This window comes from Ovis canadensis, chromosome 4 (genome assembly GCF_042477335.2).
Source record: "Ovis canadensis isolate MfBH-ARS-UI-01 breed Bighorn chromosome 4, ARS-UI_OviCan_v2, whole genome shotgun sequence".
Lineage (NCBI taxonomy): Eukaryota > Metazoa > Chordata > Mammalia > Artiodactyla > Bovidae > Ovis > Ovis canadensis.
In genome coordinates this window covers 45,019,537-45,045,574 of record NC_091248.1, presented here as the reverse complement: position 1 = coordinate 45,045,574, position 26,038 = coordinate 45,019,537, and the positions used below count along the sequence as shown (strand labels likewise).

General features: G+C 40.5%; 1 protein-coding gene across 1 annotated transcript in view; it reads right to left on the bottom strand.

Annotated features, from left to right (window-relative positions):
• Positions 1-26,038, bottom strand: part of DNAH11 (dynein axonemal heavy chain 11) — a 357,148-nt gene that overhangs the window by 225,547 nt on the left and 105,563 nt on the right. Inside the window, exons 31-34 of the mRNA XM_069587639.1 lie at positions 11,555-11,686; positions 9,598-9,758; positions 4,618-4,774; positions 4,356-4,501 (exon numbers count right to left, since the gene is read on the bottom strand). Coding sequence (XP_069443740.1) covers positions 4,356-4,501; positions 4,618-4,774; positions 9,598-9,758; positions 11,555-11,686 — 596 coding nt within the window. The remainder of the gene's footprint in view (positions 1-4,355; positions 4,502-4,617; positions 4,775-9,597; positions 9,759-11,554; positions 11,687-26,038) is intronic.

Here is a 26,038-nt window from a genome sequence, read left to right as displayed (position 1 = left end):
AAGATCCCCTGGAGAAGGGCATGGCAACTCACTCAAGTATTCTTGCCTGGAGAATCCCATGGACAGTGAGGTGTGGAGGGCTACAGTCCATGGGGTCACACAGAGTCAGACACGACTGAATACTGTGGTGCTTATGACAGCTAGCTCTGGGGCCAGATTGGGAGCATTCAGAGACCAGATATATCACTTTAGGCACATTCCATTCCCTCATCTAATACAAAAGGCGGGGAAGATAATAATAATATTATCCACTTTACTGGGTTATATGATGATTAAAAGAGATTATGTATATAAATGGCTAAGAGTACAGTGTCTGCATGTGTGTGCGCGCCTGCTTAGCTGCTCAGGCATGTCTAACTCTTGGCGGCTTCATGGACTGTAGCCTGCTAGGCTCCTCTGTTCATGGGATTTCCCAGGCAACAGTGCTGGAGTAGGTTGCCATTTCCTCCTCCAGGGGATCCTCCCGACCCAGGGATTGAACACATGTCTCCTGCATTGGCAGGCAGATTCTTGACCACTGAGCCACTAGGGGAGGCTGTACAGTACCTGGACGATGGTAAATACTCAACAGATGTCAGTTATAACTATGGCTGTGTTCAGAAAGCTTTAACAGGACCATTAGGCTGTTGAAGGCCAGGGAGATGGAACACAAAGGCCTGTAGGAACCAAATGGAAGGACAAGCAGAGGGAACTTTCACATAGGGGTAAACGAAACACCCCCTTCGTGGAGCACTGTCTTGTGGCAGAGGGGCTTGTGTAACTCAGTGAAGCTATGAGCCATGCCATGCAGAGCAGAGTTCCACTGGGGGAGGGAATGGCAGCCCACTCCAGTATACTCGCTGTGAGAGCATCATGAACAGAAGCATCAACACCCTCAGATATGCGGATGATACCACTCTAATGGCAGGAAGCAAAGAGGAACTGAAGAGCCTCTTCATGAGGCTGAAGGAGGAGAGTGAAAGAGCTGACTTAAAACTAAATCTTAAAAAAAACCCTACGATAATGGCATCTGGCCCCACTGCTGCTGCTGCTAAGTCGCTTCAGTCATGTCTGACTCTGTGCAACACCATAGACGGCAGCCCACCAGGCTCCCCCGTCCCTGGGATTCTCCAGGCAAGAACACTGGCGTGGGTTGCCATTTCCTTCTCCAATGCATGAAAGTGAAAAGTGAAAGTGAAGTCACTCAGTCGTGTCTGACTCCTAGCAACCCCATGGACTGGCCCCATTACTTCATGGCAAATACAAGAGGAAAAGGTGAAGTAGTGACAGATTTCCTCTTCCTGGGCTCTAAAATTACTGAGGATGGTGACTACAGCCATGAAATCAGAAGACGACTGCCTCTTGGCAGAAAAGCTACGATAAACCTAGACAGCATGTTGAAAAGCAGAGACATTACTAAAACGGACTGACAAAGGTCTGTTTAATCAAGGCTATGGTCTTCCCGGTGGTCACGTACGGCTGTGAAAGCTGGACCATAAAGAAGGCAGAACACCAAAAACTGATGCCCTTGAACTGTGGTGCTGGAGAAGACTTCTGAAAGTCCCTTGGACAGCAAGGAGATCCAACCAGTCAATCTTAAGGGAAATCAACCCTGAGTATTTGTGAAAAGGACTGATGCTGAAGCTCCAGTATTTTGGTCACCTGATGTGAACAGCTGACTCACTGGAAAAGTTCCTGATGCTGGAAAGATTGAGAGCAGAAGGGGAAGAGGGCAGCAGAGGATGAGATGGCTGGATGGCATCACCAGTGCAGTGGACATGAACTTGGGCAAACTTTGGGAGATGGTGAGGAACAGGGAGGTCTGGTGTGCTGCAGTCCATGGGGTCGCAATCAGTCAGACACAACTGGGCAACTGAAAAACAGCAGCAGCAAGTGAAACACACATAAGGCTTTCTCTTGTTGAGAACCTGCGGGGCTGAAGTGGCTAAGGACCTGGGCCACTTAGGGATAAGAGAATGCCAATTTTAGGATTGTTTCTTAGATGCTAGACAATGATGAGGAGGTGGACTGTGTACAGTCAAGGTACAAATGGAGAAATCTTCATTCCCAGAGGGTCAGGCTGGGGAAGGCAGACGGGCCTGGCAGGCAGCTACGGCAGCAGGACAGGTGGGTGGCTGAGCGCTCTGCCATCACTCAGAGCAGGGACAGCCACGTGTCAAGGGCAGGGACCTCAGGGTGAGGGGCTGGGGGGAGACAGCAAGATGCTGGAAGGCTTTGTGTCTGAGGCACGGTCTCATCCCTCAAATCCTCAAATGGAAAGAGAATGTAAGAGAACTCAAGAAATCAAGAAGGAACCTAGCAGTCTGTACCTGGACCAGCATGAGGATGATCAGCTCACATATATGCACACAGAGAGACAGAGGAGACCCTGGTTGGGAATTTTCACAAGTCCTTACATTGATCAGTTATCTCACTCTCTGTAAGAAAGGATGGCCTCAAAGGCATCTGGGTTACATCGAATGAGGAGATTTTGACTAAACGCTAAATCAAATGTCTGGAAATCACAGGGGAATAACCTCACTTCTGTAGCATACCATTAGGTCAGGGGCAGGTAAGGCAGCAGACACGTGGTAAATACAGGAAGCTGTTTTCCCAGAGCCATGTGGCAGAAGGACTGAGAATTTTCCTAGAAGGTAGAAATATTCAGATGTATCTAAACTAACTAGAAACTTCTGTAATTGGTTCACAGTTTCAAGGGACTGGATGACCCTTCCCTGATGGGAGACTGACATTTTTATGGATAAAACAGCTAGCTGAGCAAAAAACCCTAAAAATGGGCATCAATGGGTAGGCCAGATACATGAGATGGCAATTTATACAAAAAATGGTACAAAGAAAACCATAACTGGGTACTGCAATACTGATTTCCCAAACAAATCCATCAAACCCTAAGTCCTACTCGTTCTGTCTCTCGGAGTGTGGCATCAAGTTATGAAGTGATTAGGTTCTAGATCTATTTGACCCAAATAACTGGAAGAATGTGAGGGTGTATTCTACTGGGACAAGACAAATAATAATATAGGTGTTAGTTCAAGGACCAAGATTTTGACTTTGGAGCTATTAAATATGATAGGCCAACGAGACTTCAAACTGAGTCCTAAGATGCCCCAAGACAATTGCTGACATTGTCTATGTAAGTCTAGATATCAGAGAAAGGAGATCTGGGCAGCCAGTAGCCAGCACCATTGATACGGCGTTGAAAGCCATGAGGCTAAATGAGGTGATCAAGGAATGAATAGAGACAGAGGAAAGAAGAGGCCCAAAGATTGTGACATCCTAAAGGAATGTCAGTCCTAAAGGAAAATCAACCCTGAATAATCACTGATAGACTGATGCTGAAACTCTAATACTTTGGCCACCTGATGCAAAGAAAGATTGAAGGTAGGCAGAGAAGGGGGAGATAGAGGATGAGATGACTGGATGGCATCCCCGACTCAATGGACATGCTGCTGCTGCTGCTAAGTCGCTTCAGTCGTGTCTGATTCTGTGCGACCCCATAGACGGCAGCCCACCAGGCTCCCCCATCCCTGGGATTCTCCAGGCAAGAACACTGGAGTGGGTTGCCATTTCCTTCTCCAATGCATGAAAGTGAAAAGTGAAAGTGAAGTTGCTCAGTCGTGTCCGACTCTCAGCGACCCCATGGACCACAGGCTACCAGGCACCTCCGTCCGTGCGAGGTTCCAGGCAAGAGTACTGGAGTGGGGTGCCACTGCCTTCTCTGCAATGGACATGAGTTTGAGCAAACGCTGGGAGACAGTGAAGGACAGGGAAGCCTGGTGTGCTGCAGTCCATGGGGTCACAAACAGTTGGACATGACTTAGCAACTGAACAACAACACTGACATGGTGCTTTGTGTCAGGCACTTGCCCAAGTGCTTTGCATTTAATTCTCACGATAATCTGTGAGATGGATACTATGCTTCCCTTCATTTTATAGTCAAGAAGAAATCAGCAAACGAGCAGCCCTGAGGGCAAGGGAAAACTGGGAGGATGTGGGATCTTGGAACCTATGTGAAGAAAGTATATCATGGAGAAGGGAGAGATGGTGTCAAATGCTGCCAGAAGGTCAAGTAAGATCAGGACTGAGAATTGATAACGGGATTCAGTGTTGCGGAGGGTGTTTATTCTGTAAGTAAAGTAATGTGATACACCTTTCTTGTATTCAACACTCAAACACCACTGCAAAGACACGGGGGGTTATTCAAAATAAATCTTCACAATTAACCAGTCCCTCTCATTCTATCCACCTCGCGGGACAGGGAGAGGCGGTCAGAGGCTGTGGAGATGAGGTCTCCTCTATTGCTCCATGGTGCTCTTTCTACTTGGAACAGCAGGAAGAAGCCACGTGCCACTCACCTCTCCTTCCTGTTTCTGATGGCATCGTGTATCATTTTCACTTGCACTGACACCACTGACAGAACTTCCACGGAGATTCGATTGAACTCGTCAAAGCAGCCCCAGGCTCCTGTCTGCACCAGTCCCTTATAGATGTTTCCTATGGACTAAACGATGGAGTGAAGCATTAAGAACTTGTTAACAGAAAAGAGTTTTAGTGTATTAGCTTGAGTCATTCCAGATGAGGAATAATACTATTAGGCTGCATCACTTTATAACCTACTTTGTAGTCCATCTGCTCTGAACAGTTGAACACATAGACCATCATGCCAAGCGCACGGCCAAGATCTTTGGTGGTTTCTGTTTTCCCTGTTCCAGCTGGGCCAGCTGGAGCCCCGCTCATGGTGAGATGAAGGGACTGAGTTAGAGTAATGTAACACCTTTAAGCAAAAGAAGACACAAGCATTACTATTTTATATGAGATTCCTAGAAAAAGTGAAGGACAATCTAATATTTTTCTAAGTTTAAGAAGCTATGGTCCAGAATGTAGCTGTAATACAAAATGTTGACATGCCTCTGATTTGTTCATGGTAAAAGTCAGAATAATATTGTAACAAATTTAATTTCAGGTTGGCTGTTTAAAAATAATAGAGAAGAAGGCACTGCATTATCTCATTTCCGAAGAGCTGTGTATTTGAATACAAATGACACTTAATTTGTAATGCTCTTGAATTTCTGATATTTCTAGGTAAACATACTATTAATATGGCAGACAACATTTCAATATTGCTTATAAAAGAAAAATAGGAATCTTGGATGATGAAGAATTAAACACTTCATATTTTAATAAATACATTAAGAGATGAGATGTACAAATATATACAAATACAAAGTATGCAGATAATATATACCTATTTCACTACACAAAGCAAATATGACATAGACAATTTATTACATTAAAATGTATTCAGAAATTCATTTCGAATGTGTTGTGTGTGTTTAGACTATGATAATACTTATTTTTGCAGGAAAGATTCAGATTCTTAGCCTAAGGAAAAATATGCTAAGACAGAATTTAACACTTGTAAAAGAAGGAAAACTAATACCTGGCCAGGACCTAACATGGGGTTTCTGCAGATTGATGAATTATCTTTGTTTTAGTACAGACAGGGGATCTAGTGGGGGTACCCAGGACTAGTGTCTACTCTGCCATGCATCAAATGGTAACCTTAAATTGCATTTCTGACATCAACCTGCCTCAGTGTTTTCCTCCATAAAATGAGGTTTATTTTAGGGTTATATTAAGAAAGCCAACTCAATGAGGTGGCCAAGTGGTGAAAGCAATGGACGGCTAAGAAAGCCAAAGGTGAATGCCTTAAAAATTCAAAGTACTATGCAAATTGACGTAATTACTTATGGAAATTGCAAGAGTTTCTATTTTTTACAGCCATCACATTTCAGAGCATCTTACAATGAATATGGAGTTGAAAGATCCCTGGCCTAGCAATTATAGCACTTTTTCCACTGCAGACTATGCCCTAGCAATCTTTTCCTGTGGTTCCAAGTTCCACTGGGCCTATGACCACCTATATGCTACAGACTACATTTTCTCCCTGCCTTCCAGCCAGGAGCAGCCAAGTGACCAAGCTCCAACCAGTGTGATATGCACCGAAATGAGCATGCACACCCTAGGATGCCTCCTTTGAGATGTTTTTCCCTTTTTCCATGAAATGAAGTAAGTGTTCAAGCCATGTGTAGCATGTTGGCCACCCGGAAGCCAATACTGCTGAACCACCCTCCTCGGGAATGTCACCCAACTGAGACCCCAGCTTCCATGCTATTGAGGCCCTTATATTCCAGGTCTTTCTATAAAAGCAGCTTAGCCTGTGCCCCAGGAAACAGTCCACCTGTGTTTCAGCCCAAGTCTCTCAGTTACAAACTGGGTGACCTGGGTCTCTGAACCCGCCCACATAGGGGAGAAGGAGACGATATTTTTCCAGCCTACCACACTAAGGGGAGGTCAACACGAATCAGGACATAATGGAAGTATTTGCAAGGTATCATTGTGTTAATGTAAACTATTAGTAAATAATCCCAAGAATGAAATGGGAGAGAAATGAACATAATGTGAACATCTTATACAGCCCTATTCACTCTATAAAAGGAATATTAATTTTCCTTTTTACTTCTAAATAAATCTCATAGTGATTTTCAAATTGGAAAGTTAATATGCTATTGGTCCTCCCTATTGATAGACTTTATTTTTTTTTTCTTTGTTTAGAAGTTTTATTAAGATATAATTCACATAGCATATTTACCCACTTTAGTGTACAATTCAGTGGCCTTTAGTATATTCACAGTTGTGCAACCATCACCACAGTCTATTCTAAAATATTTTAAAGGCTTTTATTGTAGAGATTATGCAGATTTTATTATTGATCTTTAAAAATGTAAGAAGGTTTTCCTTTTGTCTCAATAATTTAAGAGTCAGAGTCTTCCTATGTTAACTGAAAAAATTACATAATCTAAAAGTTAAGAGTTATATTTTATTCTGTGGACAAAACTGAGGATATAAGCCCAGGGCATGGCCTCTCAGATAGCTCTGAGAGACTGCTCCCAAGAGGGAAAGGGGAACCAGGATATATAAGGAGTTTTTGTAGCAAAGACCAGGTAGTTGGAACATCAAAAGTTTTCTTTAAAGAAAATCATATATCTCAAGGAATTTAGTGCTTTTCTATACAAGAGTCTGGGCTCCCTGAAATCATTCCTCTGATGTGCACCTCAGCTCTTTGGGACCAGTACCCTGTGCTTTCTCATCCTGAATCTCCTCAGGGTGCATCTTTGGGGGCTGGCTGCAGTGACTGAGGGCAAGGCAGCAGGCAGACAGCCCATCTGTCTCCATCCTGAGTTCCCTCGGGGCTCACAGTTGTGGTTATAGTGGTTGTAGTGGCTTGATGGCTGCAAATCCTTTGTTTATTGCAGGCAGGCAACATATTTTTATAGATACCTATAACAGAACCATCTCAAATTCTTGCATATAACTCATATCCAACATGTATAATCTTACCTTCTTGGAAGTTTCTTTCTTATGACCAGTTTTTCAAAACCTGTATTTTTTCTTTTTTTTTTTTTTTTGGAGCCGATTATACAGAGTGAAGTAAGCCAGAAAGAAAAACACCAATACAGTATACTAACACATATATATGGAATTTAGGAAGATGGCAATGACGACCCTGTATGCAAGACAGGGAAAGAGACACAGATGTGTATAACGGACTTTTGGACTCAGAGGGAGAGGGAGAGGGTGGGATGATTTGGGAGAATCACATTCTAACATGTATACTATCATGTGAATTGAATCGCCAGTCTATGTCTGACGCAGGATGCAGCATGCTTGGGGCTGGTGCATGGGGATGACCCAGAAAGATGTTATGGGGAGGGAGGTGGGAGGGGGGTTCATGTTTGGGAATGCATGTAAGAATTAAAGATTTTTTTAAAAAAATAAAAAACTAAAAAAAAAAAAAAAAAGAAAAAAATACAGGTTTTGATAGACTTTAAAACGCCTCTTCCCTTTTGTCCTGTACCCTGTATCCTTCTCTATTTACAATGACATGGATACAGCAGATTCTAGGCATTTGCAGTTTTGACAATACAAGTGATTTTGTCAGGCTACAGATTTTAATTTCTCACACTGAAATTAACCAGATAGTGAACACTGACTTTAGTTAGAGGCAAGTTAAAGAGAACTGATTTAGAGAAACAATTTCAGAAGCCTTATGATTTATCAATGACATAGTCACAAGTAGATTAATGCGTTTAAGAACAATCCCAAAGCTAATGAGGGAATTCCACCAATCTCCCAGAGCCACCATTACGACCCCAGCTCGACAGACACACTTGAAGCTGTTTGCACTTTCATTCCCAGGTAACTTACTTGGCATGGTGATAACTGGGTAACTGGGAGCATGAGTATGATTTTGAGGTCTGATTTCTCTTTCATTAATGCCAAAGACTAAATATGCTTTCTCCCATCAATTAATTCAGTAGAGGTTGGAATACTAACAAAGAATTTCAGGTCAATGTGGCATATCCTTATCTCTACAACATTCTGACTGTGTGTAGCTATTACCCTGGTGTCAAGTGGCAATGAACTTTTAAGAACCACTTGCTCCTTTGACACACTTGGGCCACACTGGGCTCTGTATCTATCGCTTGAAGCAGCCAAGCTCTTTTCCATCTTAGAAACTTTGTACTTGTCTTTACCTGGCCCAGGATGTTTGCCTCGCTGGTTCCCTGTTATCATTTGAGTCTTGGCTCCACTGTCCTCTCACAATCTATAGCAGGCTCTCCCTTCAAGACACTTTCTAACATATCACCCTGTATTATTTTTGTCATCGCATATGGACAACTGACTCATCTGAAAAGACCCTGATGCTGGGAAAGATTGAGGGCAAAAGGAGGAAAGGGCAACAGAGGATGGGACGGTTGGATGACATCACTGATTCAATGGACATGAACTTGGGTGAACTCTGGGAGATGGTAAGGGACAGGGAGTGCTGGCATGCTGCAGTCCATGGGGTCACAAGGAGTTAGACACAACTTAGCAAGTGAACAACAAGCATTACCCCCTAACACAGCTCTATTAATCTGTTAACCATTCCTCTCTGTTCCCAGCCACTCACAAGCCACACTCCCTTAGACAGTGTGCTTTGTAAGAGCAGGAATCCTGCCTGCTTGATCCTGGGACGGGCCTCAGCACAGTGCTTCAGAAGTACTGTATCTGCTGAACCATTCCTGCTCTCCCTCTTTTCTTCCTTCACTATATGTAACCTTCAGAAATGAACTTACCATAGGCAATTCTTCTTTTTACACTTTCGACAAAAGGATGCAGTGGGAGAAATGGTTAGAAATCCTGATATCACGGTGTCAGCCATAAATAACCAGAGAGAATGGACTCTGAGATCAAAGACGCTGCCTTGAGCCTTATTAATGGCCCATGATTTCATGTTTCTACCACACAGTACCTGGCATCATGCTTTTCTAACTTGGCTCCCTTCCTTGTCTCTAACACCAACATACACTGCGTCACTCAATTAGTACATTTCCATACTGCTTTCATAGAGTTTCCCTATTTGTTCCACATTTTCCTGCAACCCTTTATTTTCAGCCATCTGAAAATAATTATTTTGAGACATCTTTACCCATGCTAGAGGACTTCTTTTGACTTGGCTTTTCCCATCCGACACCAACGTATCATTGTTACCTGTCAGTGAGAGGAGTGATCACAAGTCGAGGGCTGTTTCCTAAATATTCATAGAAGTACTGGAACTGGGCATCACAGATATTTATGAGACAATGTTTCTGGGTGTCCTCCCACCGGTGACGAAGCTGAGAGAGCCAAGCAAAAGCCTGGGGAGTGACGACCTGAAAACATCATGTGATCACTACACATGAACACTGAGAGTTTTAAGGCCACAAATGTAATCTATTAATTAACTCTGTTGAGTCACATTTTACTCCTAAAAAATCTCACAAAAGGGAAATCTCTTGCATGCTCCTGCAAACTGTAATTGCATGTAAATGGTTGAATACTTAATCAGAAATATGTGTGTAACAAAAGTCTTCATTTTAAGAAGGCTATTACTGTAAAACAACATCAATTTCTTGATGCAATGCTTTTTCCCCTTTTATGACTCACCCTAGGGGATTGGATCACTTTTGTGACTTTATATTCATATCAGTGAAATCAGATGGAAAAAGCACATAATCCATTATTTCAGCATGTCAGAGGTATAAACAAACAACACTTTCAACCAAGTCCATTCTAAAATTGTTTTGCTTTTATTAGAGATTTCCACTCCATTTTTCATTAGGCCAAACAACCGTATTTTTTCATTGCCATTATTTCTTATTTTACTCAATTCTATCCATTATTTCCCAGTTTGAAAAATAATTCCAGTCTCTTTCCAGATCTAATGTGACCCAAGGATTTCCTAGGCATCACCTGAAGTTATCAAAATTATCTGCTCATTGTCTGATGTCTGAGTCTCCACATTGCATATTTATGCACACCAAATGAGCAGGAATTAGACAAAGTCTTTATCTCTTTAAGTACAAAATAAAGAACGTATTTTAAATTAAAACTTCTGCTGCAAGCAATCCATCACTGATAAAAAAATGATAAAATATGCAAGGTCATATTCAAAGAGTAGTTATCAATGGCTCATCATCAAAATGAGAACACATGGTAAGAGTATTTTGCAAGGATAAATTTTAGATTAGGATTTAAACAACTTTATTCAATAAGTGTCCTGGATCAAGAAGTGTTTCTTTTTATGTTCACACGAAGAAGCATTTGCTTGCACTCTATGGAGAGAATTAAAATTCACTTTGATTTTAATAAATTGAGAAGGAACTAGAAAAACAGCAGAAAATATGTCACAATATAAGCATACCCTCAAACCATGAAGGTAATTACCACCCTCAAAAAAAAAAAAAAAAAAGAGATTTGGAAAAAGTAGTCTTATGGGCATGATATGTCAGTTTTGTTCAGTAGACGATCGTACTTCTGACATTTTAAGTAGGAATATATTTTTTAAAAAGGATGAGTAATTCTCCTTCCACATTAAACACTGGGGGTATCAAAGAGAAACATGGACTTTTTAAAGAGATAAGGAAAGAAGGTAAACAATGCATTGAAAGGAATACAAAGTAACTTCTTTAAAAAAAAAAAAAAGGTAATTTAGCTTGAAATGGAAAAGACAAGGGGTGGCCAACATTTCTCTTTCTTCAAAAAGAAAATAATCAAAGGCACACAGAGATGAGTGAGGTGGCCCACAGTCTAACTACTACTGGCAGGATAAGCCACCAAGGTGGTTACCACAGGCCAATGGGCCAAGATGCTTATGTGTAGAGAAGCCACAAAACAGGGAAATGAACACATGACTTCTTGTCGTTCCCACATCCTGGCTTAATTTTTGGATGATCTGAATTAGAGGAGCCTTACGTGGCCAAATCCCTGGGGATATCACTTGGGGTAACTCTTTTAAGGATAATATATTTGTTAACCCATATAAAATCCATCCAAAGTAAGTACAACCAATTTCATAGAACTAATCAAAAATACCAACTTAAAAAAAAATTGCTTTCTCGGAAATATTTTTGACAAAAACACCCCTTTTAGTAAAGAGCAAAAGATACATGAAATCTCTGCAACTTGCCTTCTGAGAAATAAGTTTTGCCACCACATCTCTGGCATGGACATCGATGGTACAAACTGTCATGACCTTCTGCCTGTCTCCAGGTAGGAGTTCTCCCAACAGGAGCGCAATCAGTGTATTCAACTGAGAAATCTAGAAGGAATTTTTTTAAAGGAGGTAAGAATTACAAACCCAGAATTTTATAGCCTAACAGTCTTCATAATTGTAAAAAGCCCTTTAGTTTACAAAACTATTTCAAATACACTGTCCCAGCTGGCCCTCGAACAACTATAGGGGTAGGAGGGGAGTGGGTGGAAGGGATTTAATTAATTAATATAAAATAAATATTATTACTGCCCCCTACCTCCCGAGCTAATACTCTGAGAAGACAAGCCAACCTGCAGGTAATGACAAAGCCAGACAAAGAAGCAAAGTTTCCTGGTTGCAGTGACCTGACTATCCACGTAACCATGATCTAGTCTATAAATTCGGTGGAATAGAAATGGCTATAAAATTTTAAAAGGTCAAATTGAGCTAGCTTCTGTCAAAGTATATTAAGAATTAAAAACAAAGTGCTTTTTTGACTGGTTGGTTTCCTGTTTCTTGTGCTTTTGCATGGAATATAGGGTGATTACTGAGAAAAGCTTTCAAATGTATAGCTGAAGACTGCTGCACTTAAATCTTACTCATATTCCTGGTGCTTCCTTGGTAGCTCAGCTGGTAGAGAATCCGCCTGTAATGTAGAAGACTCTGGTTCGATTCCTGGGTCGGGAAGATCCACTGGAGAAGGGATAGGCCACACACTCCAGAATTCTTGGCTTCCCTGTGGCTCAGCTAGTAAAGAATCTGCCTGAGATGCGGGAGACCTGGGTTGGATTCCCGGGTTGGGAAGATCCCCTGGAGAAGGGAACAGCTACCACTCCAGTATTCTGGCCTAGAGAATTCCATGGACTGTACAGTCCATGGGGTCCCAAACAGTTGGACATGACTGAGTGACTTTCACTTTTCACCTTCATATCCCTGATGGCGGTGGTTTAGTCGCTCAGTCATGTCTGATTCTTCGTGACCCCATGGACTGTAGCCCACCAGGCTCCTCTGTCCACGGGATTTCTCAGGCAAGAGTACTGTAGTGGGTTGTCATTTTCTTCCCCAGGGGATCTTCCTCACAAAGGGATTGAACCCAGGTCTCCTGCATTGCAGGCAGACTTTTTACCATCTGAGTCATCATGGAAGCCACATTCATATCCCGATTTTTGCCTAAATAAGAGTAGCTGGTTGCAGCAATTGCTGAGATCAGTATATTTCAAACTAATGGTCTCTCTTCCTAGAATGGAAAGAACTGGAATGGAATCATGTGGAATATAAAGAAATAAGGATGCTGCATTATAGTAGTAAGAACATGAACTGCTTTATGAATGTTATTTCAGTTTCACACTGGAGTGTATACAGATGTGTGTAAATTAGATCTGATATAAATTTTCTTAATATTAATCATGGTCAGAAAGCTTTGATGGATACTCTCTTAGGTGGTCATTTTGCTAGCATGCTTATTTGCATAAAATATTCCAGTCTTACTCAAGGTTTATTAACAAGAGTAGCAACAAAAATCTGCCTTATTCCAGGGTAGCATATTGCAACACAATACTGTCCCCTTTCCTTTCAGTTCAGTTCAGTTGCTCAGTTGTGTCCGACTCTTTGCGACCCCATGAATTGCAGCATGACGGGCCTCCCTGTCCATTACTAACTCCTGGAGTTCTCTCAAACTCATGTCCATCGAGTCAATGATGCCATCCAGCCATCTCATCCTCTGTCATCCCCTTCTCCTCCTGCCCCTAATCCCTCCCAGCATCAGAAATTTTTCCAATGAGTCAACTCTTCCCATGAGGTGGCCAAAGTACTGGAGTTTCAGTTTTAGCATCAGTACTTCCAATGAACACCCAGGCCTATCTCCTTCAGAATGGACTGGTTGGATCTCCTTGCAGTCCAAGGGACTCTCAAGAGTCTTCTCCAACACCACAGTTCAAAAGCATCAATTCTTCAGTGCTCAGCTTTCTTCACAGTCCAACTCTAACATCCATACATGACCACTGGAAAAACCATAGCCTTGACTAGACGGACCTTTGTTGGCAAAGTAATGTCTCTGCTTTTGAATATGCTATCTAGGTTGGTCATAACTTTCCTTCCAAGGAGTAAGTGTCTTTTAATTTCATGGCTGCAGTTACCATCTGCAGTGATTTTGGAGCCCCAAAAAATAAAGTCTAACACTGTTTCCACTGTTTCCCATGAAGTGATGGGACCAGATGCCATGAACTTCGTTTTCTGAATGTTGATTTTTAAGCCAACTTTTTCACTCTCCTCTTTCACTTTCATCAAGAGGCTTTTTAGTTCCTCTTCACTTTCTGCTATAAGGGTGGTGTCATCTGCATATCTGAGGTTATTGATATTTCTCCCAGCAATCTTGATTCCAGCTTGTGCTTCTTCTAGCCCAGTATTTCTCATGATGTACTCTGCATATAAATTAAATAAGCAGGGTGACAGTATATAGCCTTGACATATTTGGAACCAGTCTGTTGTTCCATGTCCAGTTCTAACTGTTGCTTCCTGACCTGCATATACGTTTCTCAAGAGGCAGGTCAGGTGGTCTGGTATTCCCATCTCTTTCAGAATTTAACAGGCAAATTTGGCTTTGGAATGCAGAATGAAGCAGGGCAAAGGCTAATAGAGTTTTGCCAAGAGAATGCACTGGTCAGAGCAAACACCCTCTTCCAACAACACAAGAGAAGACTCTACACATGGACATCACCAGATGGTCAACACCAAAATCAGATTGATTATATTCTTTGCAGCCAAAGATGGAGAAGCTCTATACAGTCAGCAAAACAAGACCTGGAGCTGACTGTGGCTCAGATCATGAACTCCTTATTACCAAATTCAGACTTAAGTTGAAGAAAGTAGGGAAAACCACTAGACCATGCAGGTATGACCTAAATCAAATGCCTTATGAGTATACAGTGGAAGTAAGATATAGATTTAAGAGACTAGATCTGATAGATAGAGTGCCTGATGAACTGTGGACAGAGGTTTGTGACACTGTACAGGAGACAGAGATCAAGACCATCCCCATGGAAAAGAAATGCAAAAAAGCAAAATGGCTGTCTGGGGAGGCCTTACAAATAGCTGTGAAAAGAAGAGAAGTGAAAAGCAAAGGAGAAATGGAAAGATATACCCATTTGAGGCAGAGTTCCAAAGAATAGCAAGGAGAGATAAGAAAGCCTTCCTCAGTGATCAATGCAAAGAAAGAGAGGAAAAGAACAGAATGGGAAAGACTAGAGATCTCTTCAAGAAAATGAGAGGTACCAAGGGAACATTTCATGCAAAGATGGGCTCAATAAAGGAAAGAAATGGTATGGACCTAACAGAAGCAGAAGATATTAAGAGGTGGCAAGAATACACAGAAGAACTGTACAAAAAAGATCTTCATGACCAAGATAATCACGATGGTGTGATTACTTATCTAGAGCCAGACATCCTGGAATGTAAAGTCAAGTGGGCCTTAGAAAGCATCACTACGAACAAAGCTAGTGGAAGTGATGGAATTCCAGTTGAGCTATTTCAAATACTAAAAGATGATGCTGTGAAAGTGCTGCACTCAATATGCCAGCAAATTTGGAAAACTTAGCAGTGGCCACAGGACTGGTAAAGGTCAGTTTTCATTCCAATTCCAAAGAAAGGCAATGCCAAAGAATTCTCAGACTATCGCACAATTGCACTCATCTCACACGCTAGTAAAGTAATGCTCAATATTCTCCAAGTCAGTCTTCAGCAATACGTGAACCGTGAACTTCCTGATGTTCAAGCTGGTTTTAGAAAAGGCAGAGGAACCAGAGATCAAATTGCCAACATCCACTGGATCGTGGAAAAAGCAAGAGAGTTTCAGAAAAACATCTATTTCTGCTTTATGGACTATGCCTAAGCCTTTGACTATGTGGATCATAATAAACTGTGGAGAATTCTGAAAGAGATGGGAATACCAGACCCCTTTCCTTTATAACTTTGCAAATGACAGTCAATGACAAACTGTTAGATCCTGAATGAACTGGTTGTAAGTGAATATATCATATTGCCAAAGGCTCTGAAATCTTTACTGTCAAAAACAGATTCCCTTTAGTACTATTACCACATTCCAGAAAGCACCAAATAGTGTGATCTGCCCTGAGACTGCTGTGCAGCTAAATGGAAGAAGGTTCTACAGGTACAGCGCGCATAGCGAAGGCAGGCAGGGGAACAGTAACCATAGCACGCACAATTCACATGGAATCAGAGTGCACAATGCACCAGGCACTGCTAGGGTTATTGTCTATATTATCTCATTCAATCTTCACAACACTCTATTATTCTCATTTTGCAGGTTAAAGACAATTGACTCATGGGCATATTAACCACAACTGCCAAACAGGGCAGGGGGGGAATTCAAATCCAGACAGTCTGACTTCAGAGTCTGAGTTCTTATTGATCACATCGCATAGACTCCTTGTACCAGCCTCCACAAGACCAAATCCACCCACCACTTTCCAGTCGGAAAAGCAGTGGTTATGCAAAAAGCATTCCAGAGAGACTTAAAATCAAACACAATGAATAGTTGGTTCAAAGGAAGAAAAACGTGTACTTGAGACATCCAGCCTTATAGCATTAACCTACTTTTCACGTTCTACATCCAAAAAATGTAGTCACATGGTAACAAAGCAGAGGTGATTGTTATTTCCTGACTGCCACATTCAGTGTTCATCACACCCCGCTTTTAGGCTCCACAAGGGCAAGGTCTGTGTCTGCCTAGTTGAGAGCTTTGTCCCCAGCGCCACTGGGGAACTAGGTGGTGAAAGTAGGTGCTCAATGCATGTTTGCTGAGTAGATGAGTGAAGGAAGAGCAAGAGTCTACACACATGTAAGTTTCTCGGCAAAATTTATCACACATTGGTTAGAAAAGTGGTACTTCCGCATTGGATATTCTCCCCATCTTCGCCAAGACACCCAATCTGCAGTGTCCCAAATCTAACACCAGTACCAGAATTTCTGTTAAAAAGTGTTGATTATAACAACAGAAATAATAGTTTATGTCCCTTAAGAACATTTATAATTTCAAGTCCTTTCAGAAACACTTGTCTGAGCCTTTCTGTGATCTCTCCATTATTGATCTCTCCTTTTTAAGAAAAGTTCAGCCAAGTGACAGATGATTAAAAATACAGCTTGTCAACATTATGCGAGACTTCCCTGGTGGCATCACTAACTCAATGGACCTGAGTTTGAGCAAGCTCCAGGAGATGATGAGGGGCAGGAAAACCTGGCATGCTGCAGTCCGTGGGGTCACAGAGAGCTGCACACGACTAAGAGACTCAACAATGACAAATACACGAGGCAACACAGGAGGAACACTGTCCTCGCAGCAGCAGAAACACGGCAACTCTACCAGCATCAACGGATAGACTTCTCAGTGTAGGCACACCCAAGTCACAGTGGCAAAGCAGCTGGAAGAGCCCTTCTGTAGAAATGGTAAAATCTGGAGCTTGTAAGTCCTCAGCTCAGCAAGCTGAAGTGAACATTTAAGGTAACAACTACAGCACTTTGGGAGTCAACTACCAGAACCCTCAAACCTCCTTCTAGCCAGCCAAACACAGAAGTGATACTCTCTGCGTCTCTTTTAACAATAGCCATAAGGATCTCTAATCTTGAAACCCACCAATGTTTTAACTTTAGCAATATCAGAAAAAAGTGGACTTTCATGTACTGAGAACAAAGAAACTTGCCAGAGAAACTAGGTCCCACACTTTCTGACACTATCGAGTCTGTGGAATCCCAGTTTATCACCTTCCTTTGCACTATTCATTTCACACTTCTCCTTCAATCATATCACGAACCCCAGCAGAATACTGAGCAGTGAATGTCAGACAGTGAGCATAATTACTCCATTCCTGACATTAATGAAAATGATGCTAACGTTTCACCATTAAGCATGATTTTCTCTGTATGTTTCTGATAGATACTCCATCAAGTTTTCAAGTTCCTTTCAGATGCGTTATAGGAAAAGAAAAAGGTATAAAAAAAATCACTAAAATAAACTCCCACCTTACGATACTTGAAAAAGAGGAGCAAATTACACTCAGAGTAAGTAGATGAAAGGCAGTCATCAAGACAAAGCAGAAACCAGCGAGATACAAAACAAGCACCAGAGAAAGTCAACAAGGATTAGTTTTTTTGAAAACTTAAATAAGATTGATAAACATACAGAAAGTCTGATTACAAACAAAGGCGAGAAAACACAAATTACCAGCCAGGAATGAAAGAGGGGCACAACGGCAGACCCTCCAGATACGCTAAGGATAATGTTGGTAAAGGACGACCTACTCAGTTCAGTTAAGTCTGAAAGCTTGGCTCTGGGTGGATGAGCCTTCTTCAGCAAAGGGCCAGACAGAAAATGTTTCAGGCTTTGAGGGCTGCATGGTCTCCACTGCAACACCGCCACTTATAAGACCAGTGCCGGGTGAAAGCAGCCAAATGTATGCGCACCAGGCCAGATGCGGTCAGGAGGCTGTCATCTGCCAGATCTGGACTGAGATTAAAAATGGGTTAGTACCTCGAAAAAACACAAATTCCCAGAGCTGACACAAGAAAACAAACAAACAAAAAAGCTACACAACAGCATGTACATGAAAGAAATCAATGTATAAGTGAAAAGATGAGATGTTTCACAAAGCAAATGCCAGGCCCAGAGAGCATCACCAGAAATTTCGATCATTCACCGTCTGTCACAAAATGATACATGAGAATACAACACTTCTCAATTCCTTTTAAGGAACACAATCCTGATCCCCAAACTCGCAAAGATATTATAATAGAAAATTACAGATAAGTGTCCCTTATGAACATAAATGCAGAATTCCTGGACAAAGTATTAGCAAATAAAATCCAGCAAAAAATACATACACATCAATAAATGGTAATACATCATAAACAACTGAAGCTGGCTTTGTATTCAAAACTCACCATAGTAACAGAATAAAAGAGACAAACCACAAGAGAGTATCTTAGAAGATTTGAAAAACTTCTGTATCTCTTCAAGATAAAAGTCTTGGTATGTAACGGAAGGTATCTTACTCTATTTGAGAAAGACTGTCTACAAAAATCTCGTACTACTATTATACTTAAAAACACTGTTCTTCCCTAAGACTGGGAAGAGGCCAGGATTGTCTGTCCTCATTACTTCTATTCAACACTGGACCCGAAGTCCTAGCTTAATTTAGTAACTTGAGTAAAGGGAATAAAGGGCAAAAAGAATGGAAGACGAGAAGTAAAACTCCCATTATTTATAGATGGCATATTCATACACATAGAAAGCCTATGAAACTATAAGAAAATCATGCTAAAACTAGTAAATAAATTTGGAAAAGTCTCCAGACACAAGGTGAATGTTAAAATGTCAATATAGTTCTATACACCAACGACAAACATTACAAAATAAAATTTAAAAATTAATTCGCGTGTTTAAAGTCAGACACAACTGAAGCAACTCAGCAAGCATTGTTCAGAAAACATTGCTCAGAAATATTAAAGAATATCCACATCAAGAGACATAACATGTTCTTGGATTTTAAAAATAATCACTGCTGAGATATTCATCCTTCCAATATATTTATATTCAATGTCATCCCAGTTAAAATTTAATTAGACTAAATGATTGATGAAGCTTTTTAAAACAAACAATATGATAGAAAAATTTATTTGGAAATGAAAAAAAAGGGGTGATTCCCTGGTGATCCAGTGTCCCTGGTGGTTCACTGGTTAGGACCCTGTACTTTCACCACCAAGGGTGTGGGTTTAATCCCAGGCCAAGGGGTCAGAGAGAGTCGGACACAACTGAGTACCTGAGCACACACACAGGGAACTAAAATCCCACAAGCCACACAGAGGCATCAAAAAGAGAGAAAGAAAGGAAAAGAACTTAGAATAGCCTAAATAATTTTGACATAAAATGATACAATTGGAGAGTACATATAACACGATTTCCAGGTGATATAGTATAAACCTACAGGAATTAACACTGTGGATGTGGTATAGAGAGAGAAACAGATCCATGGAACAGAAGAATCTGGAAATAAGCCCCCCTATAAATAATCAACTGACTTTTTACCAAGGCACAAAGTTAATCCAAAGGAAAAAGAAGAGATGTATGGATCACAGACCTAAATGAAAAACCAGAACTATAAAGCACCTAGAAGGAAAACAGGAAAATATATTTATGACATTAAGAAAGGCAAGAACTTCCTGTATGTGACATAAAGAAAACTGATCATAAAGTAAAAACTTGATATACTAAACTATATCAGAATTAAAACATTCTACTCACAAAATATACCATTAATAAAATGAGTAGTTCATTCATGTCCTGACCAAGGACTTCTGCTCAAAACAAATCCTGTCCCATTCTATACAGTCACGTCTGCTATACAAGTATGTTTGTCAAGATAGACTAGAATGAAGGCAGTCAATCCCTCTGCTCACAAGATGGATAAAATGTGAGACCCACAAGGACTGTCTCCCTACAGTGCTAAATGGAAATCACAGACCAAAAAGGGAGATGTGCTAATTCCTGAGATTGGCCAACAGAACTTTCTCTTGTACTTCATCACTGCCAGCTTTCTGTCCCAAGTTTATTAGATCTTTATGAGTAAAAAAAATCTTTGCATCTTTTTCTATATTCCAGAACAGTTGATATAACGTGGTATTAATCTGTTTTTAAAATGTCTGACAGAACCATTGGAACAGTACTCTATTTACAAGATATATATATATATATATATATAATTTTTAGCTTGATTACCATTTCCTCTGTGGTTACTGGTCTACTCAAGCTTTCTACCTCACTTTGAATCAATCCAAGAAAGCGTTCATAGAAAATCATCCATTTAATTTTCAATTTATATATTAGCATAAAACCACATGGAGTGCTGTCCTGTCTTCTAAGAATCTTTTTTACAGGGGAATGCGTCTTTCCACCTCTTTGTTGTGTTTGCTTTCTCCTCTGAACTGCAAATCTTTGTCAGTGTTTGATCTGTTCAAAGAAGCAACTCTTAAGTTAATGGGTCAGACTGGACTCAAGGGCTCCATGGGTAACATTTTTCTGTTACCTCCATCTGTCACTGTGGGGATCTTGAGTTACTTCAGGATCTGTTCTGCTGCTTTCTCTAGAACCACAGTTGGTGAACTACAGGTAATGAGCCAAATATGGCCCACCACCTATTTTTATAAATGATGTTTGATTGGAACTGAGTCTTGTCCATTCACTTAAAATTGTCTGTGTCTTCATTCCCACTATAACAGCAGAGAGAAATGGCTGTGAAAGAGATGAAAAAGCCCATAAAGACTAAAATATTTCCTCTTCCATCCTGCACAGAAAAAGTTGCCCAACCCCAAATCTACAGTCAAGACACAGTCATGGCAGAAGTCCTCAATAAATGGCTCACTTCGTTTATTAAGTATTTCTCAGGGCTTTATCCCCAGGACAAACACTTTCACTGATAATCTCTCAGGACGTACAAGAGGCAGGACTGGTTCCAAATGTCTCTCTCTTAGACATTCAGTACTTATCCCTGACCACAAGCCCCATGCTTTTTCCCTTTATTGAATTTCAGTTTGAAATCCCTCTGGAATTTCATTGGAATAAAATAGGCTTATCATGGCAATAGCTTTTTAAAAAATTATTTTTTTTTATTGGAGGATAACTGCTTTATAATACTGCGTTGGCCTTTGCCATATATTAACATGAGCCAGCCACAGGTATACATAGGCCCCTCTTAGTTATCTATCAGTTTGATTCCATCTGTTGTCAACTTCTAGGCATTCCTCAAATTATCTGGTCTAGTTTTTCCAGCTGCAGTATGATTTTATTTTGTATACTTTATCTTTCAATGTAAGTTGTGATGTATTAAAAGTAACCAGGCTGGGCCCAAAATGGAGTTGCTCATGCTAAAGCCCCATGTAAGCAACCTAAAACTTAACTGTTTCTACACTGGACTTTCCCAAAAAAGGAAGGCTTAGGTCAACCAATCAGTACCTGCCTGCTCAGCACACATTGCCTGACAGGGCTCTTAGGCCTCCCTTTGCTCCTTACTCTCAAAGTCACCCTGCTTTAAACAATCTGTAAATGCCCAGCATAATTTCCTCCCTTGCTCCTGCTCACTTTGGTTTATAAAAGTCTCTCATTTTCTATAGCTCTTTCTATAGCTTCTTTCCATCTGCAGATTGAATGCTGCCTGATTGATGAATCACTGAATAAAAGCCTACTAGGTCAGTAAATTGTCTGTGGAAAAATTTTCTTTTAACAGATGAGAGGGGCAGTAGAAAATATGTGCTCTACTCATCATCTGGGAGGTTCCTGCTATATTAGGAAGCATGAGCCTATCAGATTACACTTTTCTACAAAGACAAAAACAAACCAAAAAAATTAACTTATGTCCAGTACACAGTGGGTAGCTGCAGCCTTCTTCGAGTCAAAGGGTTGGGACAAAATAAGAACACTATCAACACAGCATCTAGTTGTTTTTAAAAGAATTTCTCAGTGATTAAAAATGAGACTAAAAAGTGACCTTAAGTAGAAAAATGAGAATCTCTTTCTATACACATAATAATTCAGAACATTTAAGGTCAGGAAGGGTGAATGGTTAATAAGAAAAGCTTTATATTCCTTACCATGAGTCTTATTAAAAGTACCCTAGGCGATGTACCAGTACACTAATAATTAATATTTTCAAGTCCAAAATGCTTCCCTTTTTTGGATGATTTTCATATAGTGTAATAATAAAGGAAGAATGGAAATACTTTATCAGATTCCAACTCTAACAAAACAAAATACTTTTGTGAAGGAACTCTCAAATCTGAGAAATTTTATCTGTTTTACCTTCAGAGTTTGGCACAAGGCAGCACTGTATATACAAAATGCAGTATTTTTGCCTTTAATCCCAATATCAGCAGATATACAAGATGTTGGGGGGGGGGTAAGTTTAAAATAATTACCTCAGTTAATTTCACTACAACTTGGAATTGAGAACTAAGGAAAGAAATTACTTGTTCAGGTAGATCATTGGTTACTACACTCAACTCAGTTTTGAAATTAAACTATTTTTAAAGGACTGAAGTTCATCTTCCAAACTGCTCACAATATTAGCAAGAGTCATTTTAATTAAAAACAAATTCTAGCAAATCGTATATCCATTTTTAAGGAGTTTCAATTCAGATGCACACACATCTCATGAACCAAACTACAGCTTTAAAAGTATTCAAATGTTAGCTTCACTCATGTGCAAGTTAGTGGCAATGCTGAAATGCTATATTGAAGGTATCCGTTGGCTGATCTGTCAAACACTTCAATTTATGCTAGAAGTATTTCATAATTAAGCATGTAAGTGCTGTCTTCATAAACCATCCTATTTGTCTACTTCTCATCTAATGTAAAAGTTTTAAATTACTTTAAAGGAGAAAAAAAACCACTAAATTTTATTAGCTGAATAACATAAAGCTATTAGACTATGAATAATTTTAGCTCTGAGAATAAAAAGAATCAACCCAATGCTAAATACAGGGGAAGGAATGGACAATTTTCACACACTGATATTGGGAAGGTAAACTTGGCATGATGTTTCAAAGGCTTAAAAAGTTCTGCTCTTTGAGCTAGCAGTTGTACATCTGGACATTTATCCTGAATAAAGGAAGAAAAATATGTGCAAGAGGTATGTAGACACAAGGCTGGTTATTACACTATTATTAATAAGCACCAAAAATAAAAACAAGCTAGACAGCCAGTATTAAATAGCAATAAAACAATAGGCAATCTTGCAACACACTGGGTTACATTGAATGAATAATTCCTTTATTAACACAGAGCGCATTTAAATAAAATCCACACATCCACATTCAAAGTACACAGCCAAGTATAAGAGAGGGGGAAGACGGATGGGAAAGGAAGAAGGGGAAAGGGCTGGGGAAGAGTAGGTGACAGTCCCAATGCCAATGTACATCTATGCCAGAGCAGCAGAACGAGGTTACAAGGCTGATGTCATGCAGCCTGGAGGAGGGTTTGAGTAGAGACTCAAACACTGGACACTGAAGTTTAAACTGCCCACGTGGCCACAGAACATTTCTGCGTCTCTGCCTCTTACACTCCCTGAGCAAGGTAGGGAGGTGGAGTCGAGATGCTGACATCAAGCTGAGATCCTCAGAGTATTACACAATCCAGTGAAAGGTTCTAGAAAGACTCTACCTTCTAGCTCAGAGAAGCAAGAAGTAAGCTTGAAACATCTTGATAGGCTTTCAATAGGAAAAAGTTCTCCAAAAGAAATTAACATCTCACACCTCTGCCACGTGAAGCTATGGCATCCAAGTTGACCCTGCCTCTATGACTGGGAAATCCCAGACTAAGTAATTAAACACAAAATTAATCCAGAACTCTCAAAACCTGTAGAAACCTGGAAGAAAGAAGGAGAAAAACATGAAGGGACACCTGCTCAGTGTAGGATACACAGAATTCCTTTAGGGAAAAAAAAAACAAAACCTAGATAACCTTTAACATAAATATACAAAAGATTTACTGCATAGCACAGGGAACTACAGTCAATATATTGTAATAACCTATCATGGAAAACAAGTTCAAAAATAATATATGTGTACATGTATAACTGAATCACACACAAAAAAGAATTCTACTTTTTGAAATTCAGTAATGTTTATCTTGGAGAAGGCAATGGCACCCCACTCCAGTACTCTTGCCTGGAAAATCCCACGGACGGAGGAGCCTGGTAGGCTGCAGTCCATGGGGTCGCTGAGAGTCGGACATGACTGAGCGACTTCACTTTCACTTTTCTCTTTCACGCATTGGAGAAGGAAATGGCAACCCACTTCAGTGTTCTTGCCTGGAGAATCCCAGGGACGGGGGAGCCTGGTGGGCTGCCGTCTATGGGGCCGCACAGAGTTGGACACAACTGAAGAGACTTAGCAGCAATGTTTATCTTTTTGCCAGTTTTTCTAAATGTCCTATGGACATCTAAAAACAATGTATGAGATACAAAATTTTTAATATATTTGTGTAGGATATAAGATTAATATAAATTAATACAAATAGAAATCTATATTTAAATTAATGACATAATTCCAGACACTCCTATTCTTATTTTTTTGCACTTGATAAAATATTCTTAGAGAAATGTTACTGTGTCTCACTATGATTATGTATTTTTTCTTTTCCCTTATATTTCTTCTGATTTTTGGTTTATGGATGTTTGTTTCTTAAACAGATAGGAATACCAGACCACCTGACCTGCCTGAGAAATCTATATGCAGGTCAAGAAGCAACAGTTAGACCTGGACATGGAACAGACTGGTTCCAAATTTTGGGAAAGGAGTACAGCAAGGCTTTATATTGTCACCCTGCTTATTTAACTTATATGCAGAGTACATCATGAGAAACGTTGGGCTGGTTGAAGCACAGCTGGCATCAAGATTGCTGGGAGAAATCTCAATAACCTCAGATATGCCAATGGCATCACCCTTATGGCAGAAAGTGAAGAAGAACTAAAGAGCCTCTTGATGAAAGTGAAAGAGGAGAGTGAAAAAGTTGGCTTCAAGTCCAACATTCAGAAAACAAAGATCTTGGCATCTGGTCCCATCACTTCATGGGAAATAGTTGGAGAAACAGTGGAAACAGTGGCAGACTTTATTTTCTTGGGCTCCCAAATCACTGCAGATGGTGACTGCAGCCATGAAATTAAAAGACGCTTATTTCTTGGAAGAAAAGTTAGGACCAACCTAGATAGCATATTAAAAAGCAGAGACATTACTTTGCCAACAAAGGTCCATCTAGTCAAGGCTATGGTTTTTCCAGTAGTTATGCATGGATGTGAGAGTTGGACTATAAAGTAAGCTGAGTGCCAAAGAATTGATGCTTCTGAAGTGTGGTGTTGGAGAAGACTCTTGAGAGTCCCTTGGACTGCAAGGAGATCCAACCAGTCCATCCTACAGGAGATCAGTCCTGAATATTCATTGGAAGGACTGATGCTGAAGCTGAAACTCCAATACTTTGGCCACCTGATACAAAGAGCTGACTCATTTGAAACGACCCTGATGCTGGGAAAGAGGAGAAGGGGATGACAGAGGATGAGATGGCTGGATGGGATCATTGACTCGATGGACATGAGTTTGAACAAGCTTCGGGAGTTGGTGATGGACAGGGAGGCCTGGTGTGCTACAGTCCATGGGGGTGCAAAGAGTCGGACATGACTGAGCAACTGAACCGAACCGAACTGATGTTTGTTTCTCTGTCATTAAGTGTTGAATGGTTTATGGTGTCTATCTTCTTTGTGAATTGTACCTTTTCTCATTAAAAATATTCACCATTGTTTAAAGATAAATAAATTTAATAGAAAATGAATGTATAAAAAATAAATTCAAAATTTAAAAACCAGC